The sequence below is a fragment of the Nestor notabilis genome, unplaced genomic scaffold (genome assembly GCF_000696875.1).
Source record: "Nestor notabilis isolate BGI_N333 unplaced genomic scaffold, ASM69687v1 scaffold7929, whole genome shotgun sequence".
Taxonomy (NCBI): domain Eukaryota; kingdom Metazoa; phylum Chordata; class Aves; order Psittaciformes; family Psittacidae; genus Nestor; species Nestor notabilis.
This window is the reverse complement of record NW_009943213.1, coordinates 23,992-47,704: the sequence shown is the minus strand read 5'-3', so window position 1 is coordinate 47,704 and position 23,713 is coordinate 23,992. Positions and strand designations below refer to the sequence as shown.

The 23,713-nt window shown below is 37.8% G+C and overlaps 1 protein-coding gene across 1 annotated transcript in view; it reads left to right on the top strand.

Annotated features, from left to right (window-relative positions):
- Positions 1–736: 736 nt before the first annotated feature.
- ESRP2 (epithelial splicing regulatory protein 2) overlaps positions 737–23,713 on the top strand; it is a gene marked incomplete at its 5' end in the record, with an annotated part of 43,895 nt that continues 20,918 nt past the window's right edge. The window contains 5 exon segments of the mRNA XM_010021814.1: positions 737–865; positions 20,262–20,375; positions 22,269–22,383; positions 23,139–23,237; positions 23,359–23,413. Coding sequence (XP_010020116.1) covers positions 737–865; positions 20,262–20,375; positions 22,269–22,383; positions 23,139–23,237; positions 23,359–23,413 — 512 coding nt within the window.

The following is a 23,713-nucleotide window of genomic DNA, read 5'->3' as shown; positions in this document are numbered from 1 at the left end:
CTCGAGAAGCGCCTTTTTTTCTTCCCTTTCAAAGGGAAAAAAATAACTTTTAAAGAAAGTTTAGCCGCTTCAACCCCCCTGCCCCGTCCCCTGGAAAAAATCTGTAGCTTGAAATCTGAAGATGACTATGGGCTTTTGAAGGTTTAAAACAAAAAGCTGCCCCCGTGGGCTCCATGCGAGCATGCTTTCCCGAAGCTGGCTCAGGGTAACCATTGGACCCTCTGCGGCCTACTCTGGGAGACCGGGGTTTTTCCTAACCACTGTTCCGATAAGCTTTAAGAGAATACTGACCCCCCTTTAATTTTTAAACTAGCCTGAAAATACGCTCTAGTTTTTCTTTCCAAAAGCCCCACCATAAACATGAGCCCCCTAGAGATGATGGCCTTGGCTAAAACAAACACCGCTATCAATTTCATTAATAGATTCAGGAAGCTGCCTTAATGTTATGTGAATTTCCCTTTGCAATTAACATCTCCTGCAAAAATAGGTGCTAACTGCAAAAGGTGTTGCATGAAAACCGGCTCCGATTCAGGGAAGCTGAGAGTGTGGATCTCCAGGTGGGAGGGAAGGAAATCCAGGTGCAAGGTTTCGATCAACAAACGCTTCTCCTCATTGCGGTTGTTATTGGGGTGGTGATAGTGCAACTTGCTGATTTTTCTGCAGCCTGAATGTGTTGTTAAAAAGAGCCGATTCGACTGTTTCTCACTTTCGTCCATAATTTCTTAAATGATTTTAGGTAGGGACTCTACACAAATCCCTGGTGAAAGCAGACAATTTGGACTTAAGTGACCAGTGTCGTGAAGTGAGTGGCTTAACACCAGAAGGATTGGGCAACGCTGAACCACTGGACCGAGTTCTTCAGCAGGTGAGGTGCTGCTCTTGGGAGCAGGAGTTACTCAGGGTTAAGCCTGGGGACGAGATTCAGTTGATTTGGTGAAAGAAAGACTTCATTTTGCCTTTCACTTTGAAACCACTAGCAGGTTTTGTGCTTATTTTAAAGCCAACTCGAAAGAGCCCTAAACCGTTTGCACTGGGAACCCTGTAATTTCAAAACAGTTATATACAATACCAGGGTATTCAATCTGGTGCTCTAGTCCTTGGAAGGTCTGGCCTCTGATTATTTTGATAGATCTACTATTATTCCGAATTTCTTTTACACAAACCTTAAAAAAAGTAGGCCAGTAAGTGTACTGCTTAATTTAGCAGTGCTAATAAAACCTTCAAAATTCAGTTGTGTATTTTAATCTACAGATTCACTGATCTAATATGTATTAAAGACCTTGACCTTTTTTGTTATTCTGAAAGTGAGCTGAAAACTTCAAAACTGTGTTTTCGTAAAAGATCAGCTGTACTTGTATCTCACTCATTTCCAGATGAGCTTAATTAGTTTAGTGGGTTATAGAGTGATTGTGTTTTGGTTTTTTGTTTGTTTTTTTGTTGTGGTTCCCTTTCCGCCCCCCCCCCCCCCCCCGACTTTTGTATTTTGCTCTTTAGCTCATTTAATACTGCTCTAAGATAGTAATTCTGTAAATTTATTTGATCTTTGCCATTCAGGAGTCCTAAGTTGCCTAAAAGATTTTAATGCAAATAGTGTACACCTATGCAGTTCCTGAAAGTTTGCTTGCCTTCGCTGTGTCTCCTTTGTATGAAATGTACTTGAATGGAAAAATACAATAGTGCATTTTTGTGTAACATAGAAAACTGGCTTTCCACACCTTGTCTGAATCATTTGTAGGTGTGTTTCAGCAAGAAACTTGCTTAGGCAGTAGAACAGGTTCATGTTGCTGTAACTTCTGGTGACACAGATAACTTGGCAGGCTAGGTCCTAAGCCTCTTTGATACTGACTAGTTAACACTTCACTTGAGTTAATGTCTTGGAAAATAGAAATGTGTAACTTTTATGTGTCTTAAAATCTGTCAACATGAGCTGCAAGATGGCATTTACTGTACCTGCACTAGTTTTGTTAGAGTCCAAGACCAAGAGGTGATTTTATTTTTTTTTTTTAAAAGCTTCAAAATAACCCCTGAGAAAATGAGCAGCTGCAGGTTTGATCTTGTCCCAGATCCTGCACTAAAGACATCAGCTTGGCCTAGTACACTCTGTTTACCTTTGTAACAGACGCACTTTAATTATACTCAATACTTCATGAGAGATTGTATCTTATTGCCGTAAATTGCACTGTAGGTGGGTCTGCTTTAGCAAATAAAAGGAAATATTACCTTTGTGTGTAGGTGGGTAGAGACTTCTGAAAAACAACGATTTTTTTTTTTTCCTTTTTTGTTTGGCATATCTATGTAACTAAATAATGATTTTATAGTTAATTGTTGATGCCAGTTGTGATGTGGCCAGTTCCGTCATAGGTTTTCTGGAGCACACTTTACTCGTCTCTCTTCCTCTCTGTGTGTCCTGACTTCATGGGAGTTAAGAGAGAATTCATTCATCCTCTCACTTGCAATGGTGGCAAAAAGCAAAATTCCATATTCTCTAATAGTAGATCCTTTTCTGCACCTTCAGAGATAAGTCCATTAAATATTTTGTGTCATGTTTTTTAAGGGTGAGTCAGGTATTTGTCAACACATAGAGATTTTTTTTTTGTTTTTTCCTCAGTTAAAGGTTTTGATTAGCAAAAGCACAGCTGGGTGAAGAAGTGGTTATTTGGAAAGCAGGAGGAAAAGGAAGTAAACTTGTACTTGATTGGAGATAATGTCACAGAGTATGTGAAATTAGCTCTCCACACCCTGGTTGGATTGTGGTAGAAAATTTGATGACGCAGCTGAAAACTGCTCACTTTAGCACACATCTCGATCATTTAAATGAAAGTTTCAGTGCCTGCTTCTGACTTTTGCCTTGAGTACTCAGTCTCTACATGTAGAAGGAAGTGAGAATCTCTAAGCACAAAGCCATTGTAATTTTTATCTGTGCTTCAGAGGTTTCTCCCAGCCTCAGCCATTCTGTAATTCTGATTCTGAGATTTGTAACTGGTAAACAGTAGATCAGCTACTGTGGGTCCAGAGTTTTTCTACTCACCACAGGAAGCCTCCTTCTCTTACTGTTTAGATCCCTTTCCAGCAATGATAGAGTCTACCAAAAGTCTGTGGTGAAGTGTTTAATCTGCTTGCAACAAGGCATTTAAACAAATGATGCACCATTTCAATTTTACTTCATATTCTTACAGTGTTACATCTCACACAACATACTACTTGAGGTTGTATTAAGAAATAGGCTAAAATAAGGTTCCCTACTGATGTATTTTTGCTGAGTAATTTTACAAAGTGAGGTTCTGAAGCACAGTGCTCCTGGATAACCAAGCTGTTTGCCACAGTGTATGTTCTACACGTTTTGCTCCAAGTTCTTAGATACTGTGCTTGTGCAGGGTAACAAACGTTTGATTCCACAGATGCTAGTGCATTTATGGGATCCAGCAGTGTTTTCTGACAGGTGATGTGCAATGTTTCAATAGCTATGCTTGGGATGGGGAGGGGAAAGATCCGGGTAATTTACAAATAGTTACCTGAAGTCATAAAATGTGTGCCCTTTGGAACAGTCTGCTTGATGTATTTAATTCATAAGGACATTAATAACTTATCTGTTGTTCGACCAGTAACTTGCAGCTGCTGACTGAGGTATGTTGTTATAGTTGCAGAATGCTACTGAGTAGAAAAATAAGATGAATTTTATTTATTTATTTTTTTTTTAACAAAGAAAGTAGAAGTTTTCTTATTCAAGTGTGTATCTGGAACTGTCTTGAGCCTGTGATGTAAACATCCATTACCTACACTGCTTGCTAAAGGGAACAGTTTCTTCCTCCATTACTGGGACATTCTTGCTAGGTTTTATTGTTCACATCCTCAAATCACAGGACTGGCTTATTTAGCATATTGTATTTTTCTAAATAACTGCTGGAGTTTTATGGTTTCCCAGTTTCAAGCTATTTAGGGAGAGAATGATTTTCAGGTTGCAGAAACCTTGTAGAAGTGGAATCTTGCTTTTAAAGAACCAGACCAGAATGAACTTTGCCTTTCTCTCAGCCCCATTACTTGATCATCAAAAAGCTGACATCTTAATGTGCTTCTCTGATTCTAGCCATGGGGGTTCTAAGTTAAAGATTGAATACTAATTTGAAAGTGGTGTGGATTTCTTAATCCTTCCCATACAAAAAAACCTGGCTGAATCAGCATGACTTGCCTTAAGACACGTTACTTTACTTTTGCAAGGCGATATTTGCATGTCTCCCTGACAAAGGATATGTCTTAAGAAGAGCTAATAATTTTGGAGAGCTGTTTGCAGTATTTAGCTGTAATTACCATCTTACTTTGAACGATATACATAAAAAGGGAGAGGTTCTCATGAGAGCTGGGTCTGCTTTTGGACCTGTTGAAAGCATCCAAATTTCATCTATGGATTGACATTTAAGTATTAAGAAGTGGTTTGAAAGACTATCCAAGTCTTGCTAAATTTTCATTGCATTGTGCATCAAGTCAAGTACATCAATGAGAGATTCAATTCATATTCTTAAATATAGAAAGACAAAGCTGGGCCTTTTTTTCCCCCAGTCTTCTAAAAAAGTTTTTTAGCACAAATTTAGCACAATTACGTGAATAAAAAAGTTTTTTTATGCACAAATTGAAAATCTTGAGGAGTTGCCACTTCATCAGGTGGTTGCAAATTACCAGTTCTCTGAAGTATGTTTGGATGTCTATTGATCATCCAGCTGAGCTGCAGGTATAATTTATTTTCTCACACATCAACAAATTCAGCAAGAAACAAGCTTGTTAGATGAGCAGTTGGAAACAAATGGGATGTGGGGAGAGGCGGAAGAGCCAGTGAATTCCTCTAACCTGATAAACCGGTTACAACTTTTTTTTTTTTTTTTTTTTTTTTTTTTTTTTTTTTTTTTTTAAGAACTTGTTCTGCAGCCTCTTCACAAAGCACCAGCTAAAAGGTTTCTTGTCTCACTTGCCAGCTGTCACACATGCATTTTGGATAAAAGATTTCTTAAAAAATTATTTTTAATACACCTCTGAACCTTCAGTCTGCAGAAAAAAGCCTGAAAATATGGGATGATTTATTTTTTGTTTGGGTCTGAGTCTTGTGGCTGGTCTTCCAACTTCAGATTATTTGGTGACTGCATCACCTCAGTAAACCTCCTACCAGAGTCTGTGTTTTGGAATACTTGCTGGGTCTGAGTTCAGAAGTTTTGGAGCAGGTGCTTGGTAAACTTTTGGCAAGTGTTACTGAGCAAGCTGTTCTCTCCACAACATATACTTAGGGTGTAGTTTCACAAGATTTGGCTTCAGCAGTGAAGCCAGCTTCTTTCTTGCCCCTGCACCATGGTTTGCCATTCTTTTTTTTGTTGTGTCAGTAAAACTCTTTGTGAAGCTGTACAGTAAACAGGATCACTGAAACGAGCAGGTAGGGTGTGAACTTCTAAGCTGCTTTGCTGTCCAAGCTCACGTCCCATGAAACTACACCCTTTGGTTGTATTTTCATGATCCAACATGTTTGATGGTGATACCAGCTAAAGGTATTTCTGCCCCTGCATCACATTCTCAAGCTGCAGTCGAATGAAAACTTTTTAGTGGCACCATTTACTTAGTCAGGTGCTGCTACATGGACTTCCCTCATCAATTTTATTCTGCCAATACAAAGGTTTTGGGGGCTGCATATTAAACTGGAGCAGGGCCCTGTTCTGAGCGAAGTACAGTTCTGGTCTGGAGTGGTTCTGTCTGATGTAAAGTGTGGAAGCTTTTCTGAGGGCACCCATAGCACTGGGGTGTGGACAAGCAGTGTGGGTGAAAGAAATGTTTTAAGACAGGTTGATCAGCAAGCAGTTGGTATTGTGAAACTGTGGCCTTGGTTTGGGATCTGCAGTGAGTGGTGAGGAATTCCTGATAGGTACAAGGTGACCTTAAGGTTGTCAGGGCAGGTCAGTGATAAAATCCTGCTTTTACAGGAGGACAGAGCGTACTGTTTGCATGTAGCCTTATGCAGGGTTCTTAATATACATTAGCATCTACTAGCTCTTTATTTCCATTGATAAACTTCAATGTGCATTGGTTAATTTGTGTTTGATACCTAATACTGGAATATCCGGTCTTTGCTGTGGGGAAGTAAGGATGTGCTAATGCTTCCTGTAGCTGAAGGCTGTTAGAGTGGAATTTTTTTCCCTTAGTAGTGAAAATGGATGGCTAACTTTTGTTTCAGAACTCTAGTTGTAATTCAGTTGCTGATGGTATATGTGAACTATTTTTTCTTTTACAAATCCACTGTGCTACCAGCTCCTACTATATTATTGCTGAAACACTCAAATCTGTTCCTTCAAAACCAGAGAACAGTTAATAGCAAAAGGAGTTCATCTGTTTTATGTATATAATATATATGTATACATGAATATACATATGTGGATCATGTGAATGCATTTGTTGTTGGCAGCATTTATGTTCTGCTTGCTTTTTTGGAAAAGCAATAACCATAGCTTCTCTGAAGGCTACAATACTTTAATCTGAATTCCTTGATGGTTCCCTTAAAACTTGCTTTGTTTCTGCATTTTAAGTGCCTTTCACTTCAGAATGAGTGGGGAATTAGATAAAGGAATTTGTCCAAAGATGCATATACTTTTCTTTGACAGTATAAAAATGTGGTAGTCCTGGCTAGCTGGGCTCTCTTCTCTTAAAATCAGAAGTGCCAATATTCAGTAGAAGTGAATGATTTGGCCCAGTGGTTTGAGGATGAGCCCGAGCAGACTTTTTATGACAGCAGGTGCTGCTGTGGCTTATTCTGGTGAAGTTAAACAGTAACATTCAATCTCTTACCAAGTCTGGGTGGATTAGCATATATAGAAAAATAAACTTTAGAATCACAGAATGGTTAGGGTTGGGCAGGGACACTTCACGCTAAACCATATCACCCAAGGCTCTGTCCAACCTGACCTTGAATGCTGACATGGACAGTGCATATACCACTTCTTTGGGCAACCCATTCCAGTGCCTCACCACCCTCACAGTAAAGAACTTCTTCCTTATATCTAACCTGAACTTCCCTGTCTGAGTGTGGACCCATCACCCCTTGTCCTATCACTACAGTCCCTAATGAAGAGTCCCTCCCCAGCATCCTTACAGGCCCCCTTCAGATACTGGAAGGCTGCTCTGAGGTCTCCACACAGTTTCTTTTCTCCAGGCTGAACAGCCCCAACTTTCTCAGCGTGTCTTAATATGAGGGGTGCTCTAGCCCCTGATCATCCCTGTGGCCTCTCGACTTGCTCCATCAGCTCCATGTCCTTCTTATGTTGAGGACATCAGAACTGCACACAGTGCTCCAAATGTGGTCTCACAGGAGTAGACAGAGGGGTATGACTTTACTATGACTTGTCTGGAATAACTTGAAATACCTGTCCTCTCTCAGCTATAATATATCTGAATACTTGAGTTTCTCTTTAAATTGTACTTGTGGCTTTTTTTAAAAGTCATTGAAAGACAGTAAAACAGGGTAAAAACCTTTTAGTACAGAGATTAGTGGATTATGTGATCCTTGAAGACTGTTATTTCATCTAACTTGCTGTAAGTAAGTTAGAAAAAGTCACTTCGGATATGTAAATGAGCAATTGCCTGTGTCCTCAAAAGTGGCTGAGGAATAACAAATGAGGAATGAAAGTTTTATTTCCTACCATTTTGACAATAAATTCAGCGCTTCTACAAGTTCTCACACGTTAACATGGAAACAGCTTAGAAAACTGTGTGTGGATACTCTGTCTGCAAACCTCCACTGTTTCTCTCTTCCTCTGGTAGCATTTCACCTTGTTCTTGTCAGTTTTTGAAAGGGTTCCACAGCTCTTGCAGCTGTGTCTTGATTTACTTGGATTTAAAAAAGCAAAACAAAACAAAAAAAACAAAACAAAGAAACCCCCCAAAACAACACCTGCCATAAAAAAAAAAAAAAAAAAAAAAATGGAAAAAACCAAACAAAAAAAACCCCAAAATCACCACACTGGTCCTGCAGTTGTTTCTGCAAATGATCTTGTGTAGCTAAGTGTTGCCAAAAAAGAGCAACATCTCTGTCAACATGTTGCAGACTGATGGATAGATATTGGAATAGCTCTTACTAGCAAAGCAGTGTGATGGCCAAAAAGTAAAAATGCTGATTGGAGATGATATATTTTTTTTTTTTTCCTTTAGCAATGTGTCAGCCCTGTTTTGTCATTTATGTGGTTAAAATTGGAATTTTTATGTATCAATTAGAAACAAACATTCTTCCTCTTCCTCACATTCTTGTCTGCTCTGTAGAAGCTTTTTTTTTTTTTTTTTTTCTTTATAATAGTTGCCTCTTTGCTTCAAAACTGCAGAAATACCATGTTTTCCTTCATGATCAATTTCTGTAAGCTACAACCTTATTTCAGGAAATGAGGGAAATAATGATAATGTGAAAGACATCTTCGTCTGTGTGTCCTAAGAAGGTACCGAATCAGGAGTCATATTTGCCCTGCAAAACTTTAGTGCATTGCTCTGGTAAATATGTGTTTTTGTTCTTTGAACTGTTCACAACTTACTCCAGTAGACTTCTATACAGTAGACTCTGTTCTTCTTTGTTTGTAAACAGCTGCTTCACTAATCTGTCCCTCATTCATTAAGTCCACACACTTTGAAGGTAGATGTGAATTAGAAGATAAATATTATGCAAAAGGAATTGGCAATTGAAATTTAAATGCTCACCACTTGTGATGGGTGACAAAGCAAAAAAACCCAGCCCTGCCACTTCTCCAAAAATTCCACTTAAAAATATTTTAGTTTCTCCTTCCCCCTACTACTTTTCTTTCTAGATCTGCAGTGGGCAGAGAGGGTCAAAAAGTGTTGAGAAATAAATATTGGGTTAGAACTAAAACATGGTAAAGAAACTTAATTTGAAGATTAAGAAACAGCTCTATTCTCTTTTGCAAAAACTTGGCTCCTGTAATGATTTTTGACACTTGAAATTTAAGTATGTACTTTAACATTATAACAGATTGTGTAGACATTGGCGGTGTGTTAAATTAAATGCCTTTACAGAAATTGTGGTAGAATGCCTTTCCGGATAAGTAAATCTGTTGCAGTGAATTGCACTAAGAGTAAAGTAGAACTATAGTATGCAGCTTGGAAAATAAAAGTGCAAATACCACTAGCGGTGTTTTGTTTTGTGAGTAGATCTTATTGTAGCCGTATGTCTAAAAGTTGGTTTAGAATCCTTTACAGCAAAAAGACACAAAACAGTGTATACCACATCAAACTTCTTGAATTAAATAATTATTGGATTGGAGGGGGATGCAAGAGATTTAGAACTAGAAAATATATGGCAGTCACAAGAATATGACTATGATAGAGTTTTGGGGTGTGCTTGATTAATTACTCGAGTGTATTAGCCAGTGTTATTTCTTATAGCAGAACTAAATGGTTACAAGATGAAGTTGTGCATATCGTAAAGTATGTAAAATGGCACCATGTAAATATGAAGTGCAGGAGAAGAAAACTGCTTATCTCATGGTATGCTTAAAGAAACATAGAAAACATAAATCAATTCCCGTCTTCCTATAAATATCAGATATTGAGAACTGATCACAAGAAGCTGTGTGACTTCTTTCATATTCCAGATGACTCATACCAAATCTTCTCAGAGATAATGAGATCACTTTGGAAACAAGAAGCTGCCTGAACAAGAAGCTATAAGGGGAAGCAACATCTAAATAATGTCATCATTAATGTCCTTGGTCTGTATTAGGCAGATCTGAATCACTTGGAAGGCCAAATGTAAATTCTGATCTTACTCAGTTATGAACTACTAAAATTTAGAAAGTAATAACTTCTTATCCTCATTTTTACTTTTATCAAACATAATTAATTCCTGATGCATGACATCACTGCCCTAATCTCTGACTTTAAAATTTCAGAAATTAAAAGCAAGCTGGTTTAGGCATCTACTTCTGTGTTATGTTTTTGTGAAAGCATGTTGAACAAGAAAGGGAGAACTCCACTTTTCTGAAGCAGAGTGGAGTCAGTTAATAAAAGTTCTACTTTTTTCTTGATATTTGTAAGGATTTGAACAAAAACTGCTCAGATTCTTCATGGATCTCAGCTGTTATTCTGGAATATCCATGCCTGTGATATTCTTACAGTGTAAGTTTGAAGGAGAGGCAGGAATATGAGAGAATCTTGAAGGAAACACTGAATTGTGGATAATAAATAATGTCTTCCTTCTTTCTGTGTCTCTACTTCTTTTTACTTTTCCTGGATATAAATACAAAAGCAACTTGAAAAAGAACCCAATAGAAAAAATATGCTTTAATTTTGCAGGTATTGGCTATTTCCTACAAGTGGTTATGCTTGCACTACAAACAATGAGGTAGTGTTGAGTAAATATACCAGTACAACACATTACAGTCAATAGAATTAGCACTGAAGATCACATTGCTAGTGAAAGTTTGTCCTTGAAATAGAGGTAAGTGGGAATGGGGGACATATAGAAAGAACACTGTGTAAGAAAGTCTGTGTTTAAGTCAAGATTTTAGGCAGCATTGCAGTCATGGCATTAATTAAAGTATAGGGTTTGGAAAGTATGTTCAACCTTGTCTTTCAGGCTGTAATGGCTTGGTCTGTGAGTTGAGCTGATAGCAAGCAGCCTGTGAGGAGTGTGAGGCACCATTGTAATCCTGCTGGAAATGTAGGTAAAAGGTTGACAGTATGGACTTTTTTGCACTACTAGTATTGAGAGTTTCCTTTTGCTTAAAGATAGACTCATAAATAATCTATGTTAACAAATGCCAGGGCATTCTGCAAGATATATATCTCTTCTGCAATATTTTGTTGTATTTGACAGCTAGTGACCTTTTCATACAGGTTATTTTAAAGGTGAAAACTTATTTTATTTCTGTTTTTCCTTATTTAGCAGTTTCCTAACAGTAAAGTAAAGCAAGTCCCAAGAACTGTGAAATTCTTATGTTGCTGGAATGGGGTGCTTTATCTTTTACAAGGCTAACTTCAAGTAGCTTATTTGTGGAGTACTCTGCATATTTCAACACTCTCTTATTAAAACAGATTGTACTTTTGAAGATAAAAGTTGTCATCTGATTGCTGTGACATTTAGATGGCCTGAACCATGGTCTTGCCTTTTATGCCTAATGCATTACCTGAATTTGATGCTGTAGATAGCATAGCTGAAAAGCTTGCAAATAATCTGGTGTTGCAAGTTTCCATCTAAGAAATAATTAATCAAAAATGGGCTTATAATGCTCAAATGGCATGACTTGGACAAATCTTTGTCTTGGCAGAAGGTTAGATTTTTGCATTCTTTCCTAGGAAGAATTACAGCTTTTAGTTAGCTATTGTTTACATTGTCACACAAAGACCCAGGCCCAATTGAAAAGAGCCAAAGGAAGAAATAATGTGGAAGTTTCACACTTAAGATAGTTTATCACAGTCCTGAATCGCGATCGTCTGTTTTCTATGCTCTACAAACTGTTTCTGGACAAAGCATGACAACTGTTGTTCCATTTCTGTATTTCATATTCTACCTGTTCCTGAACTGTGCTAAACAAACCTATTTTAATACAGAAAGTTAGCTGTAGTCTGCCCTCATCTAAGCTGAAAGTTTTCAGGGCATCTATGTAATTCTGAAGGAGTATGTTTTGTGGAATGGAAGGATGTGATAAACTTCCATTTTTTTTTTTTTGTCCCTTGAATTCTTGCAGTTAGTATAAGAGGTATATGTAGGCTGTGTGTCTTCCTGACTTGAGTGAGAACTCTGTGGTAACCTGTGTGATGACATTGAGGAAGAGGATAGGGTGGTATTCCTTCCAGGTAGTTCAGCTTCCCAACAAAATAGAAGATAAAAGTGGGCATCTTAAATAGCTTTAAAAAAATCTAATTCTGTATTCTTTTTTCTAACTACTTCTTTGAAGATTCATAATAACTGGAATTTTATGAGAGAACACCAAGCATGGGGTAGGTGAGACCTTAACCCTGTTACTTTTGTTAGCTCATGCCATGGGTAGAGAAGAATTAGTTTCTTTCTATGAGAGGTAACAGCATGAGTTCATGTCTATAGAGACACCCAGTTCAGATGAAACTGTTTTGGAGCAGCAGCAGGATGTGTGGTATCTGCTTTGCTGTTGTTGGACCTCTATTCAGGAAAGAATACAAAATGACAAGATTAGTGGGTAGTAATAAGCAATGTAACATAGAATCATAGAATAGTTAGGGTTGGAAAGGACCTTAAGATCATCTAGTTCCAACCCCCCTGCCATGAGCAGGGACATACCTGAGGAGAACGTAGTCTACAGTGTGTAAAGCTCAGCGCCACATCCTCCATCTCCTGGAGGCTGAGAGCAAACTTACTCTTACACTTGCAAATTCCAAATTGGATGGAAATGACTGGTTTTGTGTGATATATATGTTTATCTCTTGCATATGTTTTTGGTGGCCATTGTGACTGATTGTGCAGTTATTTAATATGGCTTATAGTACCTCAAGAGGCATAAGGTGGTATGTAACTTGACTGGTCATACTGAGCACAGTTGTAACGTCTGTGTGTGCCAGAAATGAAAACCATGCTTTTGTCCAGGCTAGTCTTCAGTCCCTAAAAAGTTTCAGGCATCAGTGTTCAGTAGAGCAAAAAACTGCTTTCCTCTTAATAGGAGAAATCAGACTGGCAATATTAGTTTTGAACATCCCTAGTGGGTGGACCTGGTCTGCTTCTGTCATCTTCTGCAAGTTTCCCCTGCAAAGAAATAAAACCAAGGGGCAATTTCTTTTTCATGTTTGTGTCTGAATAGTATTTAAATATAGCAATTTTTCCTATTTTGCTGGAGGGGGTGGAGGGGGTGGGGGAGTTAGCTGCAGCTTGTGGCTGCACTGTGTCTTACACTTTGTTTTTTTTCCTTATACCAATTTCAGGACAAGGTTTCCATGTAACCATTATCAGCCATGTGGAATAGCAGGTAACAGTGAAGTTAAGCAGTGAACAAAGGCAAGGGCTTACTATAGGATTCTCTGTTTAAAAAGTTACTTAGAACAATAAAGGGTTATCATACTTGTAAATACTGCTGAAATGCAGTCTGTGCACCTCCCAGTAGTATTGACATGCTTTAAATTCCTCCATAGCATGGATAAAGCTGACATTATCACCATGGTTTGAAGAGTGAAGGAGCAGAAAACTGCCCATGGAGAGTATTGTAAATAAATGTGAAACCCTCATTGGGTGTAGAATCTGAGGTACAAAGTCCAGTTGAAAATATTGCCCAAAGCTGGTGTGTCATGATATGTTTTGTGTGTCCAAGCTTTGTGTACCAAACGTGTGGCTTGTACTTTTGAGATTTCTCATGCTCTATTAGAGCCTTTAAGTCTTAAGGGAGACCTCAGAGTTGCTGGATATTTGTTTTTCGGTGGTGCTCAAATCTTGTTTATGATTTGGTGGCAGAATTTAGCTGCATCTCACATTTTGATTTCCTCCTGTCTCCCATCCTCCCACCCACCAGACAACACATCCTTCCCCAGACACACACCCACGCTCACATGTGTACACTGTGATGGCATTGATGTAATAAACTTTAGCCTAGCTGCGGAGTAGGTGAAACAGAGCCCAAATTGATCAGAGAATCATAGAATAGCTGAGGCTGGAAGAGACCATGTCCTGGGTTCAGCTACAGCAGTCATTTTTTCTCCTTCTTAGTAGCTGGTGCAGTGCTGTGTTTTTGACTTTCAGTCCAACACCTGAAAGCAGGGTCAGCCAAAGCAGGTTGCCAAGGACCATGACCAGTTAGGCCTTGAATATCTCCAAGGATGGAGACTCTGCAACTTCTCTGGGTGGCTTGTTTCAGTGTCCAACCACCAGACATTTCCTTTCAGGAACTGCATCTGTAACAATATAATTGTTTTGTGGTGTTTTCTGGCAATAAATTGAGAGACTTTCCATAAAATCAGCTTTTCAGGCAAGAACTGCAATATCCTTGCCTGTTGAAGCAAAACTTGGAGTAGAGAATATTCAGAGACACCTTTTTGGACATTGTTTGTTTTCCATGTTTCTTTTAGCTGAAACAAGACAGATCATTGTTATATTCTCTGTGCTACCAGCAAAGAATGACCCACACCAGTTGCCTAAAAGACAGTCTAAAACTCTAAGGTAGTGAACAACAGTCATGTCTAATAAGTAATGATTTTTCTTTTTTAAAACACAAGACTTGATATCACACATGGCTATAAACAGTATGGGTTTAGTCAAAGCACATGTGATATTTGTTGCAACGTGGTAATGTAATGTTAATATATATGTATGGGGTCTCATTCTTAGAAAAGCTGCAATTAGTTTAATGTCTCTTTTTCAATTGATAATTTGCATATGGTGAAGCGTGAAAATATGCATGAGAGTGAACTCTGACATTTCTGGATTGAAAAAGAAGTGCTTTATGTGGTTGCTATTTAAGCTGTTTCTATAACATAAAACTCACACTATGTGTGTGAGACTGTATAGATCTTACAGTATTACTGCTTTGTTTTGGTAAATTATGTTTGGTAATCTGATAGACTAAAAGATGTAGTTCTTTAACTTCATAATGTTAATAAAATGTAACAAATTTCAGGACTTAAAACATTCAGAAATATAGTGAATTGAAATTTAGAAATTTTCTAAATTTAGAAACTGTGCTAGGCATGTAAACACGAAAATTCAGCTGGTATGTGAGATTTTTAATATTATAACTTGTTACCATATATCATTTTACACATAAAAACACATGCATGTGTACACAGAGATACATGTATCTGTGTATTAGAGCTGACTGCCTGTAATGGTTTCTATGCTGTCCTCCACCTTTCTTCTAATAATTCATTATTGGAGGAAGTCTCTTTTATATAGGTAAAATAATTTGTGAAAGAGATCTAAAATCTAGCTTCTGCTTTGCATGGAAATGTGTGCTGGTCAGAGTGGAAATTTATTCTTGATTTCTTGAAATTAATATGGCACAAAAAGATCTCACATAGCCCATTTTCCAGGTTTGAGCTCACATTTATGTGCCTTAGATAAATCTTAGTCTCAAACAGTGTGTTTTACAGATATGTAGAGTATATTTTCACTTTCTCTAGGACAGTTATGTATCATTAATAATATGAGTTCCTTTAAGATCAGGGTAATACATTGGAATATGCAAGCCTAGGTGAACTGAAATAACTGTTCTTGTAAGTTATTCCTGAAAGTTTTCATTTTAATAATAGCCAAATGATGTCACCCCGAATAAGGCTGTTTTGTGATGTGGTGTCTTTTGTTTATTTTCTTTTCAAAATACTGATCTAGAATGCTAAGCATGTTCATACACTTTTTGACACATTCTCTTTATTCCAAGTCATGTATCATTTGTCTGTCTCATGTCCGAATTTTTGGCTGAACTAGGTGTGATTTGTCCTCCTACCTAAGTGTAAAGATGACATAGAAGCCAAAATGAGCAGGTTTTTATATGCTAATTTGTCAGAAACTTAATCATGTGTTCACGTGTAATCATTAAATTATCTCTTGACAATTTAGTAACATGCTTGTCATTTATTTGAAATCAGGTCCTCATGCTGTGAGGACCAGCCTTTGTTCAAAGATTATTGATAAATCTAATAACTTGTATCTTTCTATTCTGGAATAGATGTATGTCTAGCTGAAATGTGGACTACAAGCTAAGATTCTTTCTGGATTTTCACATTATGCTTTACCATAACATTCCAGACCTAGTTATATTCAAAGGATGCCTTTAATTTTGAAGTTATGTGAATAATTTTTCCTTGTCTGAGAAACTGTGCATTGATAAAGAAAAGGATCCCATTTTGAAGACACACTAGGAGCTGTTGGAGGTCTGAGAAAGCAGCAGCTAGATTTTCTGTTACTTCTCAGAGATGAATTAAAGAGACTATCCTCAGGAGCATGTTGATGTTCTAGAAATGGTTTAGTTGACAGCGTGGATGCATGCTGTAACTGGATTATCTCAGTATTTCATTACCAAGCCATGCACAGATACAGCACAGATGAAGTGGCCTTTCTCAAGAATGTGAGCTGTTTTTAGTTAGGGAAATGGGAATATTCAAATAGCCAGAGATTTATTTTTGTGCTTTGTGCATCATAACTATATAAAGAGCTTAATGAAGCATCATCTTGTTTCTCTAAGATCCACAGCTTTGCTCAGTTGTAGTTAAGGCAACTGAAAGGGTGCTGTATCTTTCAGCCTCTTGGGATTCATTTCCAGACAACACAGAAGCTTGTGCTGGCTGTCATCCAGCTTTGCTGCTGGCAAAACATGTCTCTTCACTCTCTTTGTACTCAGCTACACCACCAAAATCCTGTTCAGCCAGTTTTTCAAACTGGTGCTCAAACTCTGTCCTTCCCTCTCACCACCTCTTCTCCAAGAACTGATTTAGGTTCCGTGGAGGTAAATGCACAGAGCAGCTTGTTTGATTCTTTCTTTTATCTCTGTTCAGCATTTAATATCAGTATTGAATTGTTACATACATTCCTTTAAATACAGAATGACTCATCAGAGCTCTCCTAGAAAGACTGATCTACTGGAATAAGCAATAAAAGGTGGAGGGTAATGCCAATACATTGTGGGTCTTGCAGTTGAAATGAGGGCTGGTTGCAAGATGCAAACAGTGGTAATTAACACGCTCTAACTCTGTTGCTATGAAATGAGTAGATTAACAGGGGAGACACAGGGTGTGTGAGCATGGTGGAGGAAATCTTAAGGTGGGGCAGCTTTGCATGTTAAAGTGGGGGGGTGCTATGGAGGGCAGCATGAAGGTGAATGACAGGAGTTAAATAGCTGAGATGGTTTTTATTAGTAGAGTGAAGGAGATGTGGATGGAATTTACATAATGACAGAGTTGTGGACAGGTTGTTCAACGTGAGAAAGAGACATGCAATGCAAATCTGGTACTGGTCTTAACTTGTTCTTAGCTTGCTACATTTGGGTGTGTGCTGGTTTGAGGCTGTTTTTTGAGATGCTGCCTGAAACTTATAGTGGGGAAAAAGGAGGCTGAAGATGATTTTTTCCTCAGGAACACTGAATTGCTTAACTTATAATTCAGTGTGGGTTTATGAATATATCTGCACTGGTTGCTTTAACTCCTTTTATTTCCTGTGATAGGCTGTATCTATTGCCTGAGAGACTTTGGAGTCCAGTGTAATCTACAGTAATGAGAGCTGGTCCACAGCTATGCTTTTCATACTTAACCTTCCCAGAATTTGGAGAAATCTCATGTAGATGAAAAAATCCAGTTCAGGGTAATCCCAAATATCTGTCATCTCTGTGATGGTGTTATACCCAGTATTGGGCCCCATGCTCTTCCTTTAGATGAATCTTCCCTTTCACACTCTGCTACCCCATTCCTCTCCTCAGTTAACCCATGTGATAGTTAAGGTGATTTGGATAGGAAGCATTGCTTATGTCTTCTGACTATTCTTCTCACACTCCTTTTGCCCTCTTGTGGAGCAGTACACTCCTAAGTTTGAAAAAGGCTGTTTTTTAAAATAGAAGTTTCTAAATAAGCACTGAGCAGGGCCTGCCAACCATGTGGCAACTTTAAGCTGTTAGCCTCTACTAAGGAAAATAAAGAATTGTTTTGATATGGTGATTATTCCACTGGAAAGGAGTTTGCAGTGTTGAATGTTATCACTGACATTTAATAAGTATGCAGTGAAAATACTTAGGCTCAGTTGAAAATAAAAACAAATGCTGATTCTCATGCCTTCTTTAAACCATAATACACTTGGAATATTTGGCTTATTGGTGTCCTTATGCAGTATTTCACTCTTTTCAGTATCTTCTCACCAGGGGCTTCTGAAAATAGCTATGTTGTGTATCAGTCATTTCAGCTGTACATTGTGTGGGATATACCATCTAAAAAGTGAATATTTCAGAGCAACAAAAATGATTTTTACCAACATAACTTGCATCATTTGGCCTGAGCGTTTTCTCCCCTGATAAACATTTTTCTCCTCTGTTTTCTAACTTGAAGACTTTCAAAAGTACAGTTCTTATGTTTTATTTCTAAAGCAGGTGGCTGCATACACTTGCTACTTCCCTCAGATTGTGTGTGTTGGATTTCTTCTTGTTGCTGATCAAAATAGCTCCCTAATTGCAGTCCTTATATAGGCTCTTATGCATCTTCAGAAACAAGAAGCACAGGGTACAAAGCTGAAGGTTTGGGGAGTGTTTTATTACTGTTCCAGCAGTAAGACTCTCCTTCCTTTTGTCAAGAAACCCTGTACGCCTTCTGGAGGTTAATTCCTATCACTATTTCCAACCCCTTTTTACAAATATTTGCTTTTTACTATGCCCAGAAGTTAAAACAAAGTAATATGGTCCTGCATTTAGTAAGAGGGCAGTTCTCATGTCTATTATTGTGGCGTGAATATTTGCTGTTGGTCTGTGATGGTGTCAGTCCTCAGAACTGCATTTCTGAAGTGGTTCCTTTTGAGTCCTCTGGCATTATCTTCTTTTTCTGGTGTTTACACATCAGCAGAAGTATTTTGAGCACTCTCAGATCTCAATTTTCTGACTTTAAGCTACCCTTAAACAAAGACTTGTCATACAGCCTCAGGTTCTTCAAGACTTCAACTTGTGGTAGGAACACAACCTGAACCTAGCAGTCAGAAAGAAAGTGGCTTTCTGAATCTGCAGGAGTTAGGGTTGGTTGTTTGATTTAAGTGTTTGCACACTACCAAAGCACACAAAACCAAACAATTGCATTGTAGAGGCTTTTTTTTGGGAGGATATTTCACCCTTACTAAGGTTTAAATTATCTTATGCTTCATATAAAATAACTTTGGTTTATAGATATATTTCTATCTATATCTGTATTTATCTATCTGCAAGTTAAGCAATTTACACAAGATGCTGATGTAAGTGTCTCTCTTTACCCTGCTCTACCCCTCAGTTCTCTGCCTTGGTGTGTAGTAGCCACTACCACCATATTTCTGAGTTTAAATGGTAGTGGAAAACTGGTTATCCGTCCAAGCCTAGAAAGGGGCCTGAACTATATTTGAGTAATTGTTTTGAAATAAAGTGTGGTTAATCGTGTCTCTGCTCCTCATGTTCAGTACATGATTTATCCCGTGTGCAGCCCTACCTTTAGGACACAAATCTGCAACATTTGTTCACATGGTGAATACTGTAGCTGAGGGATCAGATCGTTGGAACATCCTCTTTTCTGGGCAGAAAGTATAACTATGAAAAGTGTTGATGATAAGTCATGCCAAATCTCTTTATCCCAATACAGGTTAAAAGACAGCATAAAGATATTGTCTGAGTTTCAAGTCAACTTGTAAATTTGGTTTTGGGGGTGGTTGTTTTGGAGTTACAAACTATCACTGAGAGCAGTGGGTGGCTACTGCATCATGAGGTTAATTACTGCTTGCTTTGTGAGGTGATGCTTTCCTGGGAGAGAGTTGCATCAAGAGGGAAGCTTAAAATAATTATACCTGTCCCCTGGAAAGTTAGCTAACAAGCTACTACTTACTCATTCGATACATGAAGGTATTATAATACATTAGTTGACTGCTATGAGCAAGGAATTTAACACAGGTATGGAGTAATAAAAGGCTAGAAATGTTGTAGAAGGATGGAAAAAAACACTGAGCAAAAGAAATTGAACCCTTTTCTCTTGAGAATTAACTTATTGGGGGTTATCCATCCTACATGTAGGAAATGGGAGAGTTTTTAGCTAGTGTTTTAACACTGTATCTCTACCAACAGCTTTCATTGGCTTGGATCCAACTTGGTTATAGTTTTGTTTTGAAAGTATTAGACCACTTTTGTTTGGCTTTTCTTAGCATGTAATTTTTGACATTTTAATACATGCTGATGGGTGGCTATTGCAAAATCAGTATTGTGATTGATCTTGAAAAGTTTTTTCTTTCAAATATTTCATAGCTTTTATTACAGTTAGTTCAGATGTTGAACATTATCAGTATAGTAGCATGACCTTTCATATGAACTCATAATTCTGCCATATTGTCCTAATGGTCCTATTTACCATACTGTTGGTGTTTTCTACTCCACAAATGCATATAGTTTATTTGCCTACCTTTTTCAGGAGCCTACATTTGTTCTTCATTCATGTTTGTAACAGCTTTTGGAGGGAAGAAGAAGGAAAAAAAGTGCTGAACTATTTTATCTTCTTTAAAAAATGTTTTAGTAGTGCTAAGTGCTCATTTTGTGGAATTATCTGTATCAGTCAGTACAATGAAATCTTATCGCTTTATTTTTCAGTTTAGTCAGCTGGTATCCAGTGATTTGAAAGTACTTGGAAGCAGCCATTACACACTCTGCAGTGATGGTCAGTTACTCATTCGACAAGTCCTCCACCCAGAAACTTCTAAGAAGGTATGAGAGCAGAACTGGTGTAGAAGGGCAGTACTGCATTTTATGCACATCAAAGAAGATAGCTTATGAGCAACACATTTCAACCTTGAGAACTGTGGTGTTCCAAGAACATTTAAGATGATCCCCATCCTGTCTCAAACTTGAATAGTAGAGAAGTAGTTCTTGGCATTTGCTCTTAGAAGTCAGCTACAGTACTTGAGGACTCCCAATAAGCATAATAAAGAGGAAAATTAGGAAAGAGGATAGAGACAGGAACAATACAAGTACTTTGAATTTTGAGTCTTGGGAAATGGAAGCAAAGGTACAGGGTTAACCTCAGCAATGGTGATGGAGAACTACTGCCTTGTTTAGGCTTGAGTTAGTCCACAGGTTCTGTGTGGAGCCATGGGTTTCTACCAAGATCTGAAATTGGTAGGAGCCATGTGTCAGTGTCCTGTAGAGAGTAAACACACAGGCAGTGACTTGCTCTGGAGAATGGCAGTGCTTCCCCATCCGTGTTTATTCAGTGGGAAGTATTGCTACAGCTTATTTGCTACTCCCACATGAAGCAGGAGTTTCTACTCCAAGTTTCTGCAAGGGCTTAGAGCAGACTGTCTTGCACAGGGAGAAGAATCTTGCCTTTGTGCAGGGTGGTGGCTCACGGGTTAGCCTGCTTGACAGGGTCTGCAGGAACCTGCAGGAATGGGAGCTGCCGACATGGAAGGAGTTTACTGATCAGTTGTATGTTTTTGTTTTGGTTTTTTTTGTTTTTTTTTTTTTGTTTGTTTGTTTTTTTTTAATGTAAGGGTAGTGGCTCACATAGAGTTTCTACAAATACTCATTTAGCATTTGTGTTGTATTAAAACATAATGCTGACTTTTTATGAAAAGCACCTGTTTGTGTAAGGATGAATCAATTAAGGAAATGGGAATGATATTTAACATTTGAACATGATGTAACTGGTTTTTGTGGGTAATTCTATGTACTTGAATCAAATGGACTAAACCAAAACTAACACTGTAATGCTGTGGAAGAAATAATTGTCCATATCAGATCAAGGAATATGGATCTGACCAAGTATTGAGTCTAATACTGCATTTATTTCTCCTTCTTTTTTTTTTTTTTTTTTTTTTTCCTCCTACAATATTTTTTCATTTGCAAGAGTGTAATTCTCCCTCCAGAAATGTTAATAAGCCTCAGGCCGTGGCTGTTGCTTTTCCTACTGTTATAAGAAGCATTACCTTGTGACTTTTCTTAATTCTTTATTTATAAAGATGGGTGCTGTTTGACTAGACAGAAGTCAAACTTCTATACAGTAAAATAGTTGGAGAGTGGGAAAGTAGTGAATTAAGCCAGAATTATCTGTTTTATTCCTTGAAAAACCAAGCTAATGTTGGTGTGAAGTGCTATTTTAATATTTGTTTAACAATGTTGAACATTTTTAATTAGTAATAAATAAAATGGGTAATTAAAATTCTTATCCAGTATAGGACAGTAATGAAGAAATGTCTTTAACTTGATGGAAGATATTTTGTACACTGTTATCATGTTCTGGTTCAATATGGTTTTTCAGTGTAACCACAAAAGAGAAAACACAGTATCCTAAATGGGAGTGTTTATAAAACAGCACAATGTAGATTTTTTTTTTTTTTTTTTCCCCCTTCCCAACTGTCTTGTCCAGCTGTTTTGCACAGGTCTCCTTTGAGAATCTTTTGGGGTTTGCTCATCTAGATATCTAATTCTGTCAAGTTGTAGAATCTGAACTATGTGACAAAGGAACTAAACTGGTGTATCATAGACAAACTGATGAGATGCAACTGTGTGATTTTTGAGACTGCCTCATTCAGTCCAAAAATATTAATCAGAATTTAAATGAATGGTGTGTATAAAACAGACTTTTTACCTTCCTTGTAGAACTTCCTGCTGTCAGACTGCTTCTATTCCTTTTATGATCTGCGCAAAGAATTTCACACTTGCTATCCTAGTTCAGCCGCCGTGAAAGATCAGACTATCAAGAGCATGGCAGAATGTATCCTTTTGCTACAGATTCTATGCCAGAATCAATTCTGCTTCCTTAGGTTGTTATCTCTGTAATCATTACAGGTTTTGTTCTTCTAAACCAAGATGTGGGGTTTAAAAATTGACAGGCAAAATAGAAGGATGTTCTCTTAAGTGTGCATTGAGGGGAGCAGCTCTGCTTGTAATACATTTTTGTTTTCAATTTGAGTCTCACACTGAGTTCTAAACCATATTTAGTAAATCTGCCAATGAAAAACATCACTTACATTGATAGTTTATCTTAACAGAGGGGCTTAGTTATCAGTGGGCCTTTTCAGCACCAGCTGCCTGTAAGCTTCTACTATTTGCAGATAGAAATAGTTCTGTTGCATGATGCTTAAAAAGAAAAAGCAAACCAAAAACCAAACCAACAACAATAAAACAAGTTAAAAACCTTACATGTACATTTTAGGAAGATTGCTGTGACCGGCCCAGCTGAATGTGATTAAAGTTCAGTTCTGTTTGAAGTGAAAGGAACTCACTCAGCTTTTTTTTTTTTTTTAACTGTTAATGCTGAAATGGTGTAATCTATCAGTAGTTTTTAGACTGTTGACCATTAAAGTGAATATTTATTGGTTTATAGGCAGAGTAATATGTCTAATGGTCATGTGTCTCAGATAAGACCAGTAAATTTGATTACCAGTTCTGTGTTAATATCAGGAAAGCCTTATGGCTTTTTTGCAAATGATTGTGCAAGTCTGTTATTTTCTATGATCACCTGTTTAGATCTAGGCTTGGGAACAGATGAAACGGAGGAAGACTTTGGTGTGTGGCAAGTGAAAACCATGGTGGCTATAATTTTCAGCATGCTGTCTGAAAGTTGTAGTAAGTGAACTATTAATACAGACTGCTGAAATCTTTGTTTTCTGTACGAATTGTCAGTGGTACTGTCATTCTTAAGTAATCTCTGACCCTGGCTATGTTTAAACTTCCTGGTTTGTTGCAGGTCACATATTTACTGAACCTGAAAATGTGAAATACAAGTATGAAACAGGTCCTTGGTAAGTACCCTTGTCATGGTTGTTTACAACCAGCCAGGAAAGCTTACAGATATTTTTCCCATGGTCACTGTAAAAGAAGGTTAACCCTGAGAACAGTAACAGGGTATTCAGCGACCTAGTGCAGACATATTATAGCTGCAATGTTGAATGCTGTACTGTAGTCCACCTCTTTAAAGTCACTGCAGGTTAAATGCTCTTTGTTCTTTAGCTTCTGTTTAGCATGGCAGCAAGGCTGACTTATCTTACCCTGGGGTGAAGAAATATTTGTGAACTTTCCCTGAATCAACAGGGGTAGTATCT